Source organism: Lactuca saligna, chromosome 4 (assembly GCF_052625555.1).
Source record: "Lactuca saligna cultivar CGN05327 chromosome 4, ASM5262555v1, whole genome shotgun sequence".
In the NCBI taxonomy this organism is placed as follows: Eukaryota; Viridiplantae; Streptophyta; class Magnoliopsida; order Asterales; family Asteraceae; genus Lactuca; species Lactuca saligna.
In genome coordinates this window covers 35910257-35931518 of record NC_136420.1, presented here as the reverse complement: position 1 = coordinate 35931518, position 21262 = coordinate 35910257, and the positions used below count along the sequence as shown (strand labels likewise).

Below are 21262 nucleotides of genomic sequence, written 5' to 3'. Positions count from 1 at the left end.
CATTGGTAGGGTACTACCGGGGATTCATACATAATTTCTCCAAGATTGCAGTACCCCTCACTCGTTTGACAAGGAAGGGGGTGGATTTCGGGTGGGGCCCTGAGTAGCAGACGGAATTCGAGAACCTCAGACAGCGACTTTGCGAGGCTCCAGTCTTCACTCTCCCGGAGGGAGTTGAGGATTTTGTAGTGTTCTGTGATGCATCCATCACAAGACTGGGAACGTTCCTCATGCAGAGAGGACGTGTGATAGCCTACGCGTCGTAGTAGTTGAATCCGCATGAGACTAGATACTCTACTTATGATTTAGAGTTGGGAGTGGTGGTATTCACTCTCAAGATTTGGAGACATTACCTCTATGGGGTCCGCTATACCATATACACAGACCACAAGAGTCTAAGGCACATCATGGATCAGCCGAACGTGAACATGAGACAACGCAGGTGGCTTGACATGGTCAATGATTATGACTGTAAGATACTTTACCATCCTGGTAAAGCGGACGTGGTTGCGGATGGTCTGAGCCACAAGTCAGCTGGATCTTCTACTTCAGCAACATATATAAGGATATCAATGGATTCTCCACTGGTGAGTTTGATCAGGGAAGCTCAGGCTGAGGGTATGCGACATGAGAATTGGAATCTTGAGAGGATTAGGGGTGAGAACATCCGGTTTGTACATGATAGCCGGGGATTGTTGACCTGTTGTGGTCGGGTCTGGGTTTTGATGTCTGGTGGGGTTAGACAGATTGTTCTGGGGGAGGCTTGTAAGTCTTGCTTCTCTATTCACCGGGGGACACCAGGATTTTTAACTGAGTTACTGGTGGCCATGCATGAAGAAGGATATTGCATAGTACGTTGAAAGGTGCTTGACCTACCAGATGGTTAAGGCCGAGCATCAGAGGCGACATGGTCAGCTACAACCTCTGGAGATTCCCATATGGAAATGAGAGTAGATCACGATGGATTTCATCACCAAGCTACCGAGGAAGGCTAGGGGCTTCGACGCTACTTGGGTCATTGTGGATCGATTGACCAAGAGTGCCCACTTTTTAGCAATACGAGAGAGTTCATCGGCCGAGAAGTTGGCTGACTTGTACATCCACGAGATCGTCGCTCGCCATGGGGTACTAGTCTTTATTGTCTCAGACCACAATGTTCGGTTCACCTCTCGTTTCTGTATGAAGTTCCACGAGGAACTAGGCACGCGACTACACTTTAGTACAACCTATCATCTGCAGACAGATCACTAGAGTGAGCGAACCATATAGACTCTCGAGGATATGCTGAGAGCTTGCGTTATTGACTTCAGTGGGAGCTAGGACTCCTATCTACCCCTTGCAGAGTTCTCCTACAACAACAACTTTCATTCCAGTATTGGCGCTCCGCCATATGAGCTGTTGTATGGATGGAGATATCATACCCCAGTCTATTGGGGTGAGATCGGCCACATGGTGAAGGGACGAACATAGGTAGTTCTGCAGACTACCGAGAGGATTCAGCGTATCAAATAGCGGATGCAGACCGCTTAGAGTCGGGAGAAGAGTTATGCCAACTGGCGTCGATCTGAGCTGGAGTTCCAAGCGGGAGACATGGTATTACTAAAGATCTTACCCTGGAAGGGTGTGATTTGCTTCAGGAAGAGGTGGAAGTTAGGTCCCCGATACATCAAAATTTTTGGGGTTATTACCAGGGTTGGCAAGGTGACATATAGACTAGACCTCCCGGAGGAGCTCAGTAAAATTCACAACACTTTTCACATCTCGCAATTGCGAAAGTGCATACTGGATAAGGAGACAATAGTTTCATTAGATGTATTCAGGTCGATGAGCGCCTGAATTACATGGAGAGGCTTGTGGCCATTCTGGAGAGGAAAGTGAAGGTTCTACGGAACAAGGAAGTACCTTTGGTAAAGGTACAATGGGAGCACCGGAGGGGATCTGAGTGGACTTGGGAGACGAAAGCAAAGATGTGGGAGCATTATCCGGAGTTGTTTGCCACAGCAGACTTCGAGGACGAAGTCCAGTTCAAGTGGGGGAGAATTGTAACATCCCGACTCACATGTATAATTTTAAAAGCTTTACATTCTTTTTATTGAAGGAACTCGACGAGTTATACGCCCCAACTCGTCGTGTCGAACCTAGTCAGGCCGCGTGATTTATGACTTCTACTCGACGAGTCGGAGGATCCCAACTCGACAAGTAGAGGCTGTGCATTGGAACCCTAAATTTTAGGGGTTGCACCCTATTTAAAGAACATATCGATTGTTTCTAGCCTCCCTCATCATCACTACAGCCAGAGGAAACCCTAGATCGAGACCTAAACCCCCATTGTGTGTGTTGAGAGCTTGAAAGGTGTTATTTGTTGATTCTGGAAGGGAAACTTGAAGAGGTGAGGAGCTTGGATTGAAAAGGAAGAAGTGGATCTATCATCTACGTTCTTTTAGCAACCAATCTGAGGTATACAGCTAATACCTTAACCCTTTCATGCTTAGATCTTCTTCTATGGACATTTATGATCATTTTTAGGGTTTAATGGAGCCACTCTTCGGTTTGAGCTTGTCAGAATGACATGGTCTCAGATATGGACTCCTCTAGGCACCAAATTCATAAAGCTATCAAATTTATCTTGTATTCGCCTTTATCCATGCCCTAAACCTCATCCTAGACTTGGTTTTGGTGTTTTAAGCCTTTTAAGACCTTGCATGCAGGTAAAGTTAGCAACTTTACATGATCACTTCACCTTAGGAAGCTAGATCTACAATTTGGAGCTTTGGGTAGCTTAAAAACGTCTGAATGAGAAATTGACTAAAGGGACTCAACGAGTTTCATGGTTAACTCGACGAGTAAGATTATGATTGGCCATTTTTGCTTTCTTTATGGACTGGGCGAGTCAGTGAGATGACTTGACAAGTTAGTTAGGATTTTTCCGACATTATGGACACCACATGGACTCGACGAGTTATCTGAAAACATGACGAGTCAACTGGGGTTTTCACGGTTTCCCGAGTTTTTAAGGAACTCGACGAGTCAATGGACTACACTCGACGAGTTGGGTCAACATGGACTGTTGACTTTGACTTCGATCAAGGGTTGAGCAGTTTGACTTCTGGGGGTATTTATTAATTTGGAAATTTATGGAAGTGGATCATTGGTGGATGTAGGTGTTTGAGTTGGAGTTGTATTTAGGGGAGTTTGACATTATCATACCGAGCTACTTGTGAGGTGAGTTGTCCTCAATATACTAACAGGGTTGAAGGTACCACTGCCGACCCTTTTTAGATTTGTATCCGGGTTTATTGCATGATGATATGTTTAGTGACCTGGTAGGTTAGTATCCTGGTATATAAGATAATGCTATGTTAGTGACCGGTTAGGTCGGTATCATGTTTATAGGATGTTACTATGTTAGTGATCTGTTAGATTTGTATGACTACATGTACATGCTAGCTAGCATATGATATTTATGTGCACATGATTGTTTGATTTAGGGGTTGGGTTGAGGCGGACCTGCTTTGTGCTGAAGGCTAACATACCCAGGGCGGACCGGATAGACTGCAGGCTTGGTAGGGCATACTAGTCAGGTCGAAGGCCCGACGAGCGGTCCGGATTGGCTGAAGGCCCTGAGAGGCGGTCCAGACGTGCCGATGGCTCAGAGTGCTATTTATTTACACTGATGGCCCTGCAACGTGGTCCAGTCAGGCTGATGGCTCATTATGCATGTTGTTTGTTTATATGATACAGTTATGGTTTGTATGACATTGGTATTTTGGGGGAACTCACTAAGATTCGGGCTTACAATTGTTGATTTTGTTTCAAGTACTTCTGATGATCGCGGGAAGACGAATGCGTGATCGTGCACCTCCTTATATTTTTATGATTTGATTATGGGATACTCTGACATGAAACCATTTTGAAAACAAATTTATAATAATTATTGGTTTTTGAATGATTTAAAAAGTTTTAAATTGGCATGATTTTTATGGGTGTTACAAAGACAATGCTATTTGTTACGTCTGACCAGACAACCATAATTGGAAGATTGCAATATCAAAATTTTGGACCCTAGCATAGTTTGTGAGAGAATCAAAGAGGTACAAGCCACAAAATCTCTAGTGAAATTTCAAAATGACCAGAAAATCATGCAACTTTTACTAATAATCAGATTCGGGCACTACGGAGGTGAGCCGGAGCAGGCTATATTGGTAATGAGCGAAGAGACGAGGTAAAAAATACTCAAGTCTGACTTACTTTTCACGATTCATTTTTGGCTGTTAACTAAGACTAACTTAACTCGTGCGAAATAAAAACCAATCGACTTTATTTTAATGTTTTTTTAATGACAAATATAATCTACGTCTAAACTACTCATTAATTTCACTTATACCCACGGCGGGATTTGAATCATCGACCTCAAGGAGAGAGGACAACACCGGATACCGTTTGATTATAAACATTTTGGTACTTTATTTTAAGTGGTTTGCCGGTTTACTTTCGAGTTACAACAATTATAAAGCAAAATATTTTTCATTATCATGAAGAAGAATTAACAATGATACCTTTGTTCAGGTCTTCAACCGAGTTGAAATGGCTGTTGTCAATAGCTGAATTACGAGACCATTTAGTTGTGTAAAGATGGTTAAGAGCTTGTGTTTGTTTGTTACCGGCATGGATTTGGCCTAGAATACTTGAAGAGAAAAGAAAGATATAAAAAACCCAAAGGGTAGTCTTCTCCATTGCTGCCTCGAGATATTAAAGTTGAATTAAGGTTAATGTGGTTGTGCCAATCACGTATTATATTGGGATTGCATGGTGGATGATGCTCCAAAGGACGTAATGAATTTTAAACCAAAAAAGTTGAGTAGTTGAGAATTCTAGGTAAAGATAGTTAGTTGATAGGTCATGATCACGTAAATTTTATCATTTATACGTGTATTAAATGTGCGATTAACATAGTATATTATACCATATCTCAATTTTATACACTTCAATATCTCTACTTAAACAAAATGACTAATCCCAAATATGTTATTACTATAGTTATTAGTTAAAATGATTAAAATAAATTGAAAATCGTATATTTCATTTAACTTCCACAGAAAAATATTTATTGTAAAAAGACAAATCTAGCTAATCCACTTCAACTTTTTTTTTCCCCATGATTTAAAATAAGGTTGTTTGACAAATAGACTCCAACTCATCGTAATAAATAAAAGTAAAAAACATTTTATATTGAAATTTAAAATATATTATTCTGCTGATTATCTTGAAAATCAAGTTTTTTTTTTTTTTTTTTTTTTTTTTTTTTTTTTTTATTGAAATAATCCAAAGTTTCAACATTTATTTACATATCGTCTTGAAGTTCTTTTTATATCATTGAAAACAATGAGCCTGCACTAAAATATATTACTCTTTTTATAATATATTCTTACTAATTACTGTAGGAGTTGTACGATATATAAATTATACAATTTTTTAAAGCATAATTTATTATGTAAAACAACATATTGTTTTACGGTTCACTTCCTTTGAGAAATATATGGCTTCATTGACGACACATACCAAAAATAGTTAATTATATCTTTTTGGGTCTCACTACTAGAAATAGAGCAATAGCGACAAAATTTTAACTACCGAAAAATCCGTTGGAAAAAGAGACGGATTTCCGACAAACAAATTATTAAGATATTAGCAACGTTTTTACCATGGTTTAGCAACAGAATAAATCGTTACAGTATACCGACGGTTTAACAACGGAAATCAACAAATTTGAAACTCTGTCAGAAATCCGTTAGTAAAATTCGATTTTCTTTCTTTATTTTTTAAATATTTAGGGCAATTCAGTAAATATGTGACTGGAACTAAAAAATGAACGTGTTGCCCTCTTCTCTTTCCAGTTCACGTGATACTCTTACTCCTCCAACTTATCTTCGATCTTCAACCATCCGACCACTGCATTCACCAACGGTGTCACCTCCGCGCAGCAATGTCACACCCTCGAACCGATGAAACGGCGGAAACGTCTAAGGGTGGATGATGCCATGTACAGTATCATAACAATTGAATAATAGAGATCCAATAAAAACAACAATCATAAATATAATTGATAAAACTACATGGTTTGTAAGTATTACATGTTTCAAAATTCAATTGCAATCTGATGATATAAGACTAAATGACGTCTTATTGTCTCGTCTTCAAAAGCTTGCTGATAGTTGTCTTAGTGATTCCCTGAGAATACAAGTAGTTTTGAAAAGAGTGTCAACAATTAAGTTGGTGAGTTCATAAGCATTTTGCATGAAAAAGATGAGTCTTTGTTGCTTGAAAATGATAGTGTTTTCTTCCAGAAAATCCAATATTTTCTATTAAATGCACTGTAGTCTTAATACCCTAAGACAAAAAAATGTATGAATATCGTTGTACTTGGAAATAGTATAAGGTAGTTTTATGTCTTTATAAAACTATTTGGAATGTATGTAAGCTGTATTTTACTGTACGTATAGTGTATTGTAGTGTATTTGTGTAAAACCCTTTGAATGCATGTTCCCAGAAATGAAAATTGTATTGTACTGGAAAATAGTGTAGCGTAGTTTTATCTAAATAAAACCATTTGAAGGTATGTATGTAAACCAAACACATTGTTAATACCCATTTGTGAGTTTTATAACCATGCTAGCGACTGGTGACTAGTGACACGTACGATGTTCTTCAGGCATCGTAATGGTACGATATTTGTCACCCCATACCTGTCGATCTAATTGTAGCTAACAGTTTAGGTGTGGGATTGTACATCTTGTATCAATCTATACACAAGTGTCACGTTCTCCTACAGGAGATTCTGGTTTTAATACAAGATTTTAGTGAGTGCTCTAGTAAGTACTATGAAAATAGTGTCTCACAATAAGTCATATTAACGATTTACGTATAATATAGTGAAATTCCTTTTTCTTGTATTTGTATGTATTACGTGTTCATAATGTTTACACAATGTGAATTTTCCATAAACTATACATATTATAGTTTAAATAACTGTTTCGGTGAAATAGTACATCGTTTATATGTATATTATCATTTTTACTATGATAATAAAATGAAATTAAATAATAATTATATACGTTTATATAATTATACCCTTATGCTCAACCTGTTACAAAAGGGTTAAAGTTTTATAGAAATCAATTGTATACTCATATGTATATTTATATTTTATAAAATATAAATGTAACAATTTTTATATTAACACAATTTATCTTGTGTTTTACTTGTGTCCCCCCCCCCCCCCCCCCCTAAAACATAGAAAAAAAATCATAAAAAACGTAGGGGTATGAACTAATCTCGAGTGTGTGTTCTTAGTTGGATACGATGTGGTAGTGATGTTCTTCGTGTTAGAACACACGACATATCCAAAATCCTAATAGTATTTAACACACATAATATATATATATATATATATATATATATATATATATATATATATATATATATATATATATATAAGTTAGATAAACTAACCGTTTAAATATTAAATAGTACTAATTTGTGTAAGGCTACCTACAAGGTATGAAGGAGTTTCCTGGGAAATGGTTTGAATGTGTTCTCGGGAAGTTTGAAGATGTACTAGGAACACTTGAATATTTCAAGATTTGTTTATGAGTTTTGAGAGCAAATGAGAAGGATTTCGAAGATGTAAATGAGAAATGGGACCTTGATTTCGGTTTATTATATATACATGGGATAAAATGTGATGTGATAGATGCATAGGGAAATGTATTTTATCCTCTTGATTGGTGTGCTACAGATTAAATTGAGAGTTCTCGACCTATCTTCCAAACTGAGAACCATGATATTCGTCAAAAGATCCAACCAAGAACTATGGTGTTTTCGGTCTAAATGTGAGATTTCGGTCCAAGGAGTTTTCGGTGCAAAAAGGTGGGACATCGCATGGGATTTCGGTGTCGCATAGTTTCCGGCCGAGAAGTGATTTCGGTCAAGAGGGTTTTCGGCCAACATTTGATTTCAGGTTTGGCATGGGATTTGATTCCAATCCTGAAAAATCATAAGGTGGTGTATAATTTACTATAATTTGGAGTTAAATATTTAACTATTTAATTCCTTGACTTATGTTTGAATTTCTTTGACTTTTATAGACCCGAAATAACCAGTTGTTACAAGCAAAGCCATCCGGCTCCTCCAAGTCTTCGACACAATATGCCTTCTCCTTCTCGTTGTCGATCTGACATGCAACCCACCGCCTCTTAACCAAGTAAAATTGCTCCCATTTATCTTTATGCGAATGACGACCAACATCACCTTAGTGTATTGTCATGGTCACCATCGTGTAAGTTGTTGCTGTAGCTGGTAGACGTTACCATTGGATCCGATTTCAACTTTTTTTCTCTCCAAGTTTTGGTAAAAAAAAAAAACCTAACTTATTTTTTCTATTACATCGATTGAGTGTTAGGTTTATATTTTTTATTAATTGGATTATCATATCTCCAATTGGCATTAGATAACCAATCCAATCAGATTTTGCTGATAAATAGTCTTATACTCTTCATAAAACCAAGATTCATATAGTATATAGATCTATAAAGGGGAAGTATGCCCATGTAACTTATATTGATAGGATTCTATAGAAACAACAGTATTGTCATGATGTGATTAAATACACTACATAAATCAATTATCATGAAGTCAATTTGAAGAACATAGCCTTGAATCTCTTCTTCTTTGATAAAACTCAACTGAGCCACCACAATACATTATATACCAACATGATATGGTTATATATGTTGAAAGAAGCATGGTTTGGGTAGTATTAGAAAAAAAATATGTGAATAAAATATCAAGACTTTTAGTAACATTTGCAATCCCTGCATTAGTTATAGTTCTAGAGGGGTTATAGTTGTTTAGAACTTAACTGAGTATGATAATTTTCTTGAGGATCTTGATGCCAACTCTTTTATCTTTACCAGGTATATATGAGTTGGAAAGTGATATATTTCTTTTTTCCTTTTCAAAATATAGTATGGTCAATTATTTGTTAAGAGTTGGAATGTGCCTCTTTGTATTTTACATTAGGAAGGACTTAAGCTGCTTCTTTTTTCCATTGTGTTTTCTGTTCGTTATTTCCTTTTTACATGCAAGCCCTTGTTAGTAGGTCTTGCTAACATTTTAGAGTATTCCTTTCTCTGTGTCAATATTTATTTATTTTTCTGTTATAAGGTTCGTTGAGCCTATTTATGTGATTAGGATTAGTAAACATTTCTTGTAATACATGCAAATTGATGTGCTTGCAGTTGATGGAGCTTATTATGGTATGGAATGATTTAGATTTATATTTGGGTTTTAAACTTTAATACAAACTCACCATTTCTCCTATAAGAATTGCAAAGTTCGATATAATACATGGTTTAAAGGAAATCTATAAAGTAACCCTTCAAATCCAAATCAAAAATTTATCTTTAGAAGTTAATGGCTTTGAAGCCATCACCTAATCAGATATAATATGAGTTTAAACTTGAAATACCATATACAATAAAATCTTGTCCACCTGTTTTGCTAAATACAAGAAATAGCAATCTACTTTCATTTGTTTGTTAATTATAACATCCTACCTAACTATAACATTGTACAAATAGATGAAAATACATTACTATTTCTAGCCTTTAGCTTAATTTGAAGTTTTTCTTTCTTGTATGCCTGCCCTATTTTAACCTATATTTTTCCTTATTTCTTACTACAGATTCACAATACAACAAACATCAATTGATAATACTAACATTGGTGTAGGACTTGTTGGTCATATTCATCTAAATCAGGTTATTATTTTGAAGTTTTTCTTGCTTGTATATCTGACCCGTTATATAATTTTCAAGCCTAACTTATTGTGTGGTGAGAATCGAGAAGTGAAAATCCAATTTATTGTGAGATGAGAATAGTGAAGTAAGACATAGAAGAAGGGTTCGCATAATCATACTTGACTTTTTTAAATTGGCTGATTCAATAAAATATGACATCAAACAAATTCTCGATGTAACTAAAATATTGGAGCAACTAGATACATAATATGATGAGGGAAAAGCCAAAATATTATGTATAAGTTAATAGTTGGGACATACATGGAAAATAGTTAACTCAAAATAATAAACATTTATTTTATTTTAAGATGTAATCTTTCTTTATTTTTCACTTGGAATTTATATTTTTAAAACTTTCATCTATTTTTTTTGTAGTAGTTCATGTACATGTTCACTCCAACTCAGATTCCATTCTTTTTTAACTCTTGCATGGTGGTAAATTGCAACTAAGCTTGTTTTATTCTCTTTCCATTCATACTCATAGGCATTCTAATGATTTTTCACCATTCTATGCTTGAAACCTATATGATCAACCATTTTATTGTAAATCTAATTATTATATCAAGCATAGATTATGTTATTGTCAACTCTTACATGGTGTTCTTGAAATTTTGATTTTAAAACTTTTAATTATGAATCCTAAGATGATCTGAGCTTTTTCTACAATTCCTATTGTAGCACATGATGCTCATATATTTACTCTGATTTGGTTATTGTCAACTCATACATGGTGTTAAATTGCAACTGAGATTGTTTGTTGTTTCTTATATATTAGCTAACTTACTCTATTCATTTTACTAGCAGTGTAACGAAATTTTATCCTTGTGGTTTCTATTTCTTTCGTCCACTTAGGAGTCTACTTTATTGATGTTTTGCTCAAAACGACTTGATTAGTTACTTCTCTGATTTGTAGCCATGTTGTAAGTTATTGCTTGAGTTCCTTGATTTCTGGGACATGTAATTTGTTTCTTGCTTGTATGCCTGGCCCGTTATATGACATTGTTGTGACTAATTCTAAACTTCTGAGTTCCCATGATATGCAGCTTGAAACAAGTGTTTTCTATTATCTTGAAGCTGGTGCAGATATAATAATCACATCTTATCATGTATGTGTTTTTGTTATATAAAATTTCTTTTTTTTCTTATTAAGACATTATATTTTAAAATATCCATTCAATCATAACTATAACTATGTTCCATGTTTCTATGCCAAGTAGGATTTCAAAATATGATGTTGTAATTTCTAAACAAAAGTAGGATGCTATCACAATGACAACCAACATCAAATATTAAAGAAGGCAAAATAAAAGGCATTTCTTACAAATTCTTACCCCTTTCCACCCAAACATTTAAATAAAGAAAAAACTAAAATAAAAATAAATTACACCAAAAAGAAAATCACTAACAATATCAAATTAAAACAATAACTAATGTGAGCTTCTTTTTCTTCTTCCACCTCTTGCAACACCATTGCATAAAAGGTCTATTTTTTCCTACAATCTCAGATTAAGTGAGGACCATCACAAAGGTAACACTTAATCCTCTTCCGTTCTTCTTTTCGATATCTTCCTTCGACTTCCTTTCCTTTCTTATTCGAAGGTTGGGGTTTGTCTTCTTTTGGTTGTGTTTCAGATGTAGATTGCCCTCTCCCATTATTTCGTTCAGTCATGGTTTCTCTCCGAAACTCCATTAGATCTTCTACCACGACTATAACTTCTTCGATGTCTCTAACATTTCTCCTCTTGAGCTTGTTGTAGGCCCAACATTGTAGTCCATCCATGAAATAGAATAGTTTGAACTTCTCCTAGATGTCGGGTAACTCTAGCATCAAGCTCGTGAACTCGATTATATAGTCTCGGATGGATCCAGTATGCTTTAGCCCATGTAGTTTATTCATTGCCATGTCTACGACATTATGTGGTCATCATTGTCTCTTAAGCTGCCTCTTAAACTCTTTCCAAGTGTCTATGAGTAACATCCCAAGTCTAGGTATACCTTATAAACCCTTGTTCTTTTGGTACTTGTCAAGTTTAGCCCTTATAGAGAAAAAGGTGGCAAATGAGTATGCAGGGAGTACGCGATTGTACGCTCAGCATACTCATGTACGTGTTATTGATGCGGAAGCCACCTAGTACGTTGGGCGTACCAGAGGGTATGCTGGGCGTACTAGGCCCATATTGAAAACCCTAATTTGGGGTGTGTCTCTATATAAAGGATATGATGACCTCATTCCTGGCCACCATCCTCAGGCAAACAACCCTTTAAAACCCTAAACCTTCGTTCATAGAGCTTGTGAGTCCATTTGAGAGCCTTTAAGTGATTTTGTGTGTTCTTGGAGTGAAGAAGGAGCTTTGGAGAAGGAGTGAGAGTCCAGGCCTTATATCTGAGCATATCTGTTTTGGGAGCTTCAACTAGAGGTATAAAGCTCCAAACTTTCTCACTCTTTTGATTTTTGCATCATATTAGAGCATTTTAGGGTTTTTTGTCCCAAAAGTTTTAGACTTTATGAGATATTAAGCTCCAGAGACTATGATCTGCTCCTCTGAGTGTCTTTAGTGGTGTAGTGACATCAAAATTGAGGCTTCGACGTTGGAATCAAACCATGGATGAGATATGAGCATTTTGAGATAAGAGAGTGAGAGTTTTGGGTGTTTGTGACCTTATCAGCCAGGCAAAGGCTTAAAGTCACTAACTTTATGGAGTAAGAGCCTTTAGGGAGTCCAGATGTGTGATATGAGCCAAGGTCTTAACTGATTAAGACCAAAAGGGTAGAAAGAGTGAAACTGGGATGTACGCTGAGCGTAATCCCAGTACGTACAACGTAGGGGTCGAGCATCCTCGATGCTTGCATGGCAGCGGAGTACGCCCAACGTAGAGAGCTGGTATGCGCAGCGTACGTGCTGCCATTGACTTTTGGTTGACTTTTAGGGTTTGGTCAATTTGTAGACTATTAAGGCCATGGAGGGGTAAAATGGTCTTTTACCTTTCTGTGAGTCGTGGAAGGGTTAGTTTAGCTTCATTGAGAGTCGTTATTAATTAGGGATAATTATTGTATGTGTTAGGCGGAGGCTAGACCAGTGATTCGAGTTCGAGGTTATCCGAGTTCTTACAAGGTGAGTCTTCTCACTATACATACCTAGAGTGGTAATATGAGTTGTGTGACCGGAGGGTTTTATGTGTTTATATTGAGTATTGTGATATACTGCATTATGTCTTTGTGATTTATGTTGTGTATTATTCTGAGCTTACTGGGTTAGGATCGGAGGGTCCACCCGAGCTGTGGGACCAGAGGGTCCCACTGAGACACATTGACCATAAGGACTTATTGAGTTATAGCCTCGAGTGGCTAATGAGCCGTGTGTGGTATTTTGGTGAACTCACTAAACTGCATGCTTACCGTGTTATGTGTTATGTGTTTCAGGTACTTCTTAGGATCACGGGAAGGCACCAACTTGATTGTACACACACATGAGTTAGAGTTATGTTTTTGGAGGATCCTAGATTTGTGATATATACAGTTTTTAGACATTTGCTTTGATGATTTGATATTTGTGGGATTTCTGTGATTTTTGAAATGAGATAATTGTGTTTTTAATTGAAAATTTTGGTTTGAAAATTTATGGTTTTACAATATGGTGTATAATCCTTTTCCAATGTCTCTGTACTTCCTTCTCCACCATAGAGCTGCACTTTCACATAGGTAAAGGACTGACATATCGACCTTTGTCTTGTCTTCATTTACTTGACTAGCATTGAAGTAAACATTCCATCGACCAAAAGAATTCGTCAAGGTATTTAGGGTCGCATTTTCCTCCATACTTCAATGGGTTGGATGCCTGTGTGTGTGGTAACTTACTCGCAACAGATCCTCCTACGATTTCTACCTTGCACAAGTTTACTTCGGCTTCCAACGTAGCAACCTTCTCACGGAACTCATACCGCAAGATGTTGATAAGTCCAAGGACTTATTCCTTGATGAAACCTATGGTTTCCTTCAATCAATCGCTCGTATCACTAATCTCCGCAACGAACTGATCAACAGTATCCTTCCACTCAAGGATCTCATTGATGCTAATCTCCACCATTGTAAGATTGTTTTGCTAAGCTTGCCATAGGCTCAATCAATTGGTCCCTCCTCCTGGACTTCCTCCCTTTCTCTCCAGCGAGATAGAGAATGTTGGTTATTTCACTACTTTCTCCTTCCATGACTATGATCTCTTGCTTGTATGAACCTGGTTATGATACCACTTGTCACGGGATGACTCTTCTAGACTAGTCAATACAGTGTGCCACTTAGTGCTTATCCGACTAAGTCAGGCTAACTTCAACAATCTAGATGTACTAACGAACTTAGGAAGCAATAGTCACGACAAGGGACACTTCAAGTACGAAACAAAGCTTCTATTATATAAGTCAAATTCTTTACAAGGCTTCTTCTTGATGGTTCTAGAAAATGAGCCCTTTTCCTTATTTATAGGAACCTTACACCTCTTCAAGGGAAGTTTCTAGGTTATAGACATTCCCGAGTATTCTAGATCATTCTTACAAGATCTTATTATATATACAAAATTCTATAAGGTTTTATATTAGTCTTTTGTGTACTAGAGGATTTTACAATGGTCTAGGACCTTCCGTATCATTCTAGCTTCCTCTAGTGCTCTCTTAATTATTTCAGATCATTCCATCGTGTTTTGCGGACACCTGTAATTTTCTAGAGTCTTTCGGGGTCTCATAGAGTATTCTTGATCTCTCTGGAGACTTCTCGAGGATACTTGATCGTTCTGGAGTTTTCTAGACGAACGTGGAATTTTCCAGAAACTCGGTCCGTGACACAACACTACGGTTCTCTCGTCGACCTTGAGGGTGCTGCTAGGAGGCGATAGATTGAGATAGATACTCAGAAAAGGGAGAAACTTCAGGCTTCATATCATTCCTAGCCTGCAGAGAAGTGATTCAAGTCCACCGGTCAGAGTTCGAGAACAATTTGAGGTAGGTGTCGATATTTTGTATATCACATGTATGACGAGAAGGGTCATTTTGGAAGAGACTGTAGGCGGAGTGCACGAGTTTGTTTCCATTGCATCCAGGAAGGCCACATTAGAGCTCATTGTCCTTTTTATTGTTTTTGGTGAGGTGTTGGATCCTACACCCTTAGCTTAGTAGTTTCCTGACGGTCGTCATGGGACGGCCGCAGTCCCGGAGACCAAGAGTTGAGTTGGTAGCTCTTCTTTTTAGCATTTGTGGTGGTATTGTTAGTTATCTAAAACTTTTTGATTACGTTTCAAAGTTTAGTTGTAATCTTGAATGATCATTCGAATGGAATTATCTTAATTAGATCAATGAAATTTAACTTCTTATTATTACTGGATTAATTATCATTGTCGCCAGATTGTATGTGTTGATATTTTTGAATGTTTTGTGAGTTTATATTTTTCCTGCTTATTTGGTTATCAGTGGTTGGGATCAAGTGTCGGAGTTCAGGTTAGTCTAGGAATCGAGGAATTGTGAAGTTGTCAAATTCTAGCATAATTTAAGTGGGGGAGAATTTTGATACCCATTGTGATATTGTGGGTCGTTTGACCAATAGTGCCCACTTTTTGGCCGTCCATGAGAGCTCTTTGGCCGAAAGGTTGGCCGATGTGTCTGTTCGGAAGTTGTTAAGAAAACCCACACGAACAAGCTGATTTGGATAAGTGAGCAGTTAAGGGTTGTTGGGAGTATCAATCGTGCTTTAGAAAGTCTCATGCGGAGTGGTTACATGATGAATATTCATCCTGGAATACAGGTTATGAAGCTTGGATCTGATGGGCTTCTGGGTTCGGGAAGTATATTGATAAAGTTGATTCGCTAGTTCTGGTTTTGAGAGTCCCGTCTCTATGGTTTTCGCTAGAAGTTAGGTCTTATGATTAGAAAGTTGTGGGAATATGTTGGCATTGTATGTGTTTGTTTGCAGCAGTTATCTGGCTGAGGCTCGTGTTGGGAGTCGCCTTGTTTCTGTGTGAAGGGTTCAACAGCAGTGAATGGTCAGGAGTTCTGTTTCCTAGTAGTATCAGCAAGGTAATTTAGGGTCGGAAGGATCCGTATGATTCAACTTGTAAAGTAGTTGTAATAACTATGTTTCATGATAGTGTGCTTGCTTCAGTTCTTGTCGAGGTATTCAATCCCCGGATTTTGGGAGGATTGAGAAGGTCTTCTTCAAAGGTAAAAGTTAGTGGGTCAAGAATTCGTTATTATTCGGGGTGCGTGAATTTCGTTAATATTGGGTTAAGGATAGTAATGAAGGTAGTTGCCTACTTGAGACGACTTTTGGTTCAGATTGGGTTCCGGGGAGAATCGTCTGAGTGATCTGAGGTGAGATACACGATCACTACCCTCTATTAGTTACAACAACAGACTTCGAGGACGAAGTCTAATTTAAGTGTGGGAGAGTTGTAACATCCTGATTTTCAAGTACTTTTCTTTTAACCCCTTAGTATGATAGTTATTTGCATTTCAGCCTATAGTGATATTTTAGTGAATTTGGCTAAGGACTTAATACAGTGGGCGTACTTGGGCAAAGCTTAGTACACGGGGCGTACTCCACATACGCAGTGTGTATGTGGTGGATCCTCAAACCCTAATTCTCAGGGTTTGGTCCATATATATACAACATTAACTCCTCGTTTCTTATTCACCCTTCAGCCCTTATATGGAAGATCATTCTTTACACAACCCTAATCTTCTCTAGTGCATTTTTGAGCTTTCGTGTATATTTTGGTGTCCTTGAAGGAGCAAGTTGGAAGAGAAGATCAACCTTGAAGAGTGGAACACTTTGGTTCCAGTATTCCATCACCTTTTGACACCCTTTGGAGGTATAAAGTTCTGAACTGGATGTTGATTTTATTTAGATCTTGTTGGCCTTAGATTTGTGGTTATTTTGGTCCCATGAGCGTGGTATTATTAGTATGTGGTACTCTAATCCTTTTGAGTTGTCCTTTCAGACATTTAGGAGTGTCTTGAAGCATAAAAATGTAATCTTGAAGGTGATAATGAACTCATGCATGTGTTAGAGGGTCTTAGTGGGTTAAGAACATAGGGTTTTGGACATTAAGCACTTATTAGCCATGCAAAACCATAAAGTTGGAAACTTTATGGTTAAGGACGTTAGTTTAAGGTTGGATATTGAATTTGAGAAAAGGGCTTAAAGAATAAGCTCTTAATGGAGGAATGGAGTGTAGGCAGCGTACATTGGGCGTAACCCAGGTACGTCGGGTGCACTTAGTCAACCAACCAGTAATTGGCTCAACCATCGTGTATGCATGACATAAGTTGAGTATGCAAGGCGTACTCAACCAACCTTGGACTTTGAGTTTTGTTGACTCCATTGACTTTTGAGTTTTTAACCAAGTTTGACTATAGATAAAACTTGAGGGTTTGACTGGTGATTAAGATTTTATTGATTACGATGTAAGTAGATCCGCGAGAGCAAGCAGTGTAGTAAGGAGTGTATCATGGTGTTCCCGAGTTTTTTCATTTCAGGTAAGTTTTGCCTCATTGTACCGTGGTCGAAGGCACCAATGTCGACTTACTATTTTTGGTTATCTGTTAGTAGAAGGATGCCTTAGGGACTGTATATAGTCATATAGGAAAGACTGTGGACTCTTGGGTGTTGTTTGTTTTTTCGAAGCGAAAACGGTTGAAATCTATGGACCACATCTACAACCCTCTACAATAGAAGATGTGGACCAAACGGCTGCAGCCTGTAATAATAAGTCTATTTGTTTTTTAACCTTTGCAGACTGCTGCAATAAACTGAAATTAACTATACAATAGTTAAAACTAAATCTAAGTAAAAAAATATTTAGTTTAATCATATGCAAAGCAAATATAAAGATCATCGTGATGATATGATTTTTAAAAAGGTTTATATAAAAGAATTAAACATAATATTTGCTAAATAACAATAAATAAAATTGTTAATTTAGCTAAAAACATGTTCATTTTTGGTAAAAAAATTTAAGATGATGATTATATTTCCGGTAAACTTCAATAAATTTGGTAATTTTCATTATTAATTTTTGGTTATAAATAATATAACTCAAAAAATGTTTATATGAAATTTACCAAACAGTTTTTAAATTTTTTGAATTTATGTAAAATATACTCTAAATGTTTACATATTCTTCGAATATTATTAAAATAATAAACATGTCGTTGAAAAAAATTAAAACAAATCTATGATGAATAATATAACTTAAAGTACGTGAGAAATGGTTTGAAGAGGATGGTCCAGTGTTGCACCACACAAACACAAGCGCAACAGTTTTTAAGGTATAAGTCTTGCAAAAACAAACAACTGCGACAGGTCAAGTGTTGCGCGTGTGATGCGCGACACAACAAGAAGTGGTCAGAAAAGGTTTTTCTAAAAAAACAAACAACACCTTGGTCTAGGCTCTCTTACATGTTCCTTGTTTGGTTGTGGTTTTAGAGTAGGAGTATTAATCCGGTTGGCTATCTCACCTCTGAATATATACGGTCATGCATTCCTTGGATTTTGATAGTTAGGATGTTGCTATGATGTATTGATCTGTTAGATCTGTATCTTGGTATCGAGTATGTTGTTATGTTGTAGTGATCTGTTAGATTTGTATCCTGGCATCGAGTACGTTGTTATGCCGTAGTGATGTAACATCCATAAAAATTATAACAATTTAAAACTTTTTAAAACATTCAAAAACCAACAGTTATTACAATTTTGTTTTCAAAATAGTTTCATGCTAGAGTATCCCAAAAATCAAAATCATAAAATGTGAGGAGCTGGATGATCATGCCTTCGCCTTCCCGCGATCATCCGGAGTACCTGAAACCAAAACTAAAATTGTAAGCCCGAAGTTTAGTGAATTCCCCCAAAATACCGATACATAACAAATAATACACATAATAACAGCATGTAATGGGTCCACAACTCTACAGACTGGATTACCCCTGAGCCCTCAGTGTGAGTCTGGCTTGCCTTTTAGCCCCACAACTCATATCTGGCTTGCTTCCGAGCCCATAACATAAGTCTGGTGTGCTCTCGATGTGACATCCCCAAATTCATGGCCAGAAAAGACTGATTTAGTTTATGTTTTTAAAATAAAATCAGAGTAATCCTTTGATTAAAGGTGTTGCGGAATTTGTTCCCAAAACAAAATATAATAAAAATTTATCAAATTATTTTTTAAAGAAATATATTTTCCGTTTCATAACAAAACCTCGGGATGTCATGTTCAAATACAAATCAAAAGCATAAATAGTATATTATAAGCCTTACAACATTTATTACATCTGCTCGCCTATAATCGAAAATCTCTCATTAAGTCATCCAACTATGCTCTTGCCACTACCTGTAATATAAGAAATTGAGTGGGTTAGGCTTGGGAGCCTGGTGGGCATATAGGGTTTTCAACCCACAAATAATAAATTTATTAATTTCATTAACCAACAATAAATTTATTAATTTCATCAACCAAAAATAACCCTGATTACCCGTTCCCGTATTCCTCACTTTACGTCCCTAAAGTATCTATTTATAAGGGACCTAGTCTAAAGATTTTCATCGGGGTGACAACAATGCTTCGTGGATTCTTCAACAATTTATGTCAAATAAGGCAACCATCAGGGTGACAACACTGCTTTGGAAATTCCTCAGCAATTTATGTCAAATAAGGCAACCAATAGGGTGACAACACTGCTTTCCTCGGCAATTTATGTCAAATAAGGCAAACATTGGGGGTGACAACACTGCTTTCCTCAGCAATTTATGTCAAATAGGCACAAAGTCACATTGTCGCCAGGGTTTATACAACATGCACTAAGTCCATAGCTGCCAAGGTACTAAATCCATAGCTACCAATGTACATCTATACCGTACTAAATTCATAGCTACCAACGTACATCTATATCGTACTTTCATCCCTCATTCTTTATCTACCCATGTTTTACTCAACATATTTGTAGATGTAAAATACATATACATTTTAAAATCTGTATAAAACATACTTCCATATACCCATGTTTTACCCAACATATTTGTAGATAATATATATATATATATATACATTTTAAATCATTTTAAACATGTATAAAACATATATATATATATATATATATATATAAATTTTAAATCATTTTAAATCATTTTAAACATGTATAAAACATTCATTCAACATCCATCTCAAATAAACAAACAATGTATATACACATAGCACATATTTTATATAAAATACTTCATATATATATGTGTAAGGTGAAAGTGACTATACACTCACTTGATAAGACAAAGATTGTATAGCACTTCATCCCTTAAAATAATATTCTTAAATGCAACCAGTATATTTTCTCAAAAACTGGACTTCACGCGGACATAATTTCGGCTCGAAAAACTCTTTTTTTTTCTCTTCAGGGCTCCGAGACTTGTTTCGGGTGCTAGGATGGTACCCTAGGCTTCGGGGTATTTTAGAATGGCTATAAGAGTGTTTAAAGTGAGAGAGAAATGCGAATTTGAAAAAAAAAATCGGGGAGACTCGCTCTCTATTTATAGGGTGCAACTTCACCTCGTACGCTAAGCGTACACTTCTGTTATGTTGGGCGTACTGGCTACGTGGCGCGTGTTCGGTTCTTGGGCCTCCGACGTGTCGAATCCGTATGGAACGTGTCCCTCATCTGGAGAAGATTTGACATGGCCGGCTCCTGACCAAGTTTCGAGTACGCTGGGCGTACGCCTCCTCGAAGTTTGTGCCTAAAACTTCAAATTTTTGTATCTTTCACGTATGATCTCCATTTTTTACGCTCTTTATATCCACGCATAGGTGAGATTATGCTCTAGAACTTTCGTTTAGACTCCGTCGGCTAATTTTGACTTTATTTTAATGTTATATTTTTAACAGGACGGTACAGGAAAAGTCCATTAAAAATTCATAACTTCTTCGTCCAACGTCAGTTTTTTTCTGTCTTTTTACCGTTAAACTACAATCAACAAGATCTCCGATTCTCATTTGTATTATTTCGGCTAAAAATCACTCGATCTAAAATTCGAGTTTTAGGCTGCATATTTCTATGCCAACTCTTAGAAAATTCATAACTTCCTCATACGAAGTCACACTTTGACATTCTTTTTATGTACGCTCTCGTTTTAACGAACACTATGACTTTTGTTTAGATCACTAATGCTAAAAAGCACTTTATCATAAATTTACTTTTTACGTCATACAACGTTGTGCCGATTCTGTCGCAAAACTTCGACAGTCATAACTCCTTCGGTATAACTCGAATTTCGGTGTTCTTTATATCTTCGGAATTCTTGTTTCAACCACTACAACTTTTTTCATAGATATCATCTTTATCTAATATTTATTTTCGATGCTTAATTTTATCTTTAATCATAA

General features: G+C 36.7%; 1 protein-coding gene across 1 annotated transcript in view; it reads right to left on the bottom strand.

Annotated features, from left to right (window-relative positions):
• The window catches only part of LOC145038423 (serine carboxypeptidase-like 40), a 31597-nt gene extending 26803 nt beyond the window's left edge, over positions 1–4794 (bottom strand). The window contains exon 1 of the mRNA XM_078986792.1: positions 4557–4794. Coding sequence (XP_078842918.1) covers positions 4557–4734 — 178 coding nt within the window. The 5' untranslated portion in view covers positions 4735–4794. The remainder of the gene's footprint in view (positions 1–4556) is intronic.
• Positions 4795–21262: the final 16468 nt, after the last annotated feature.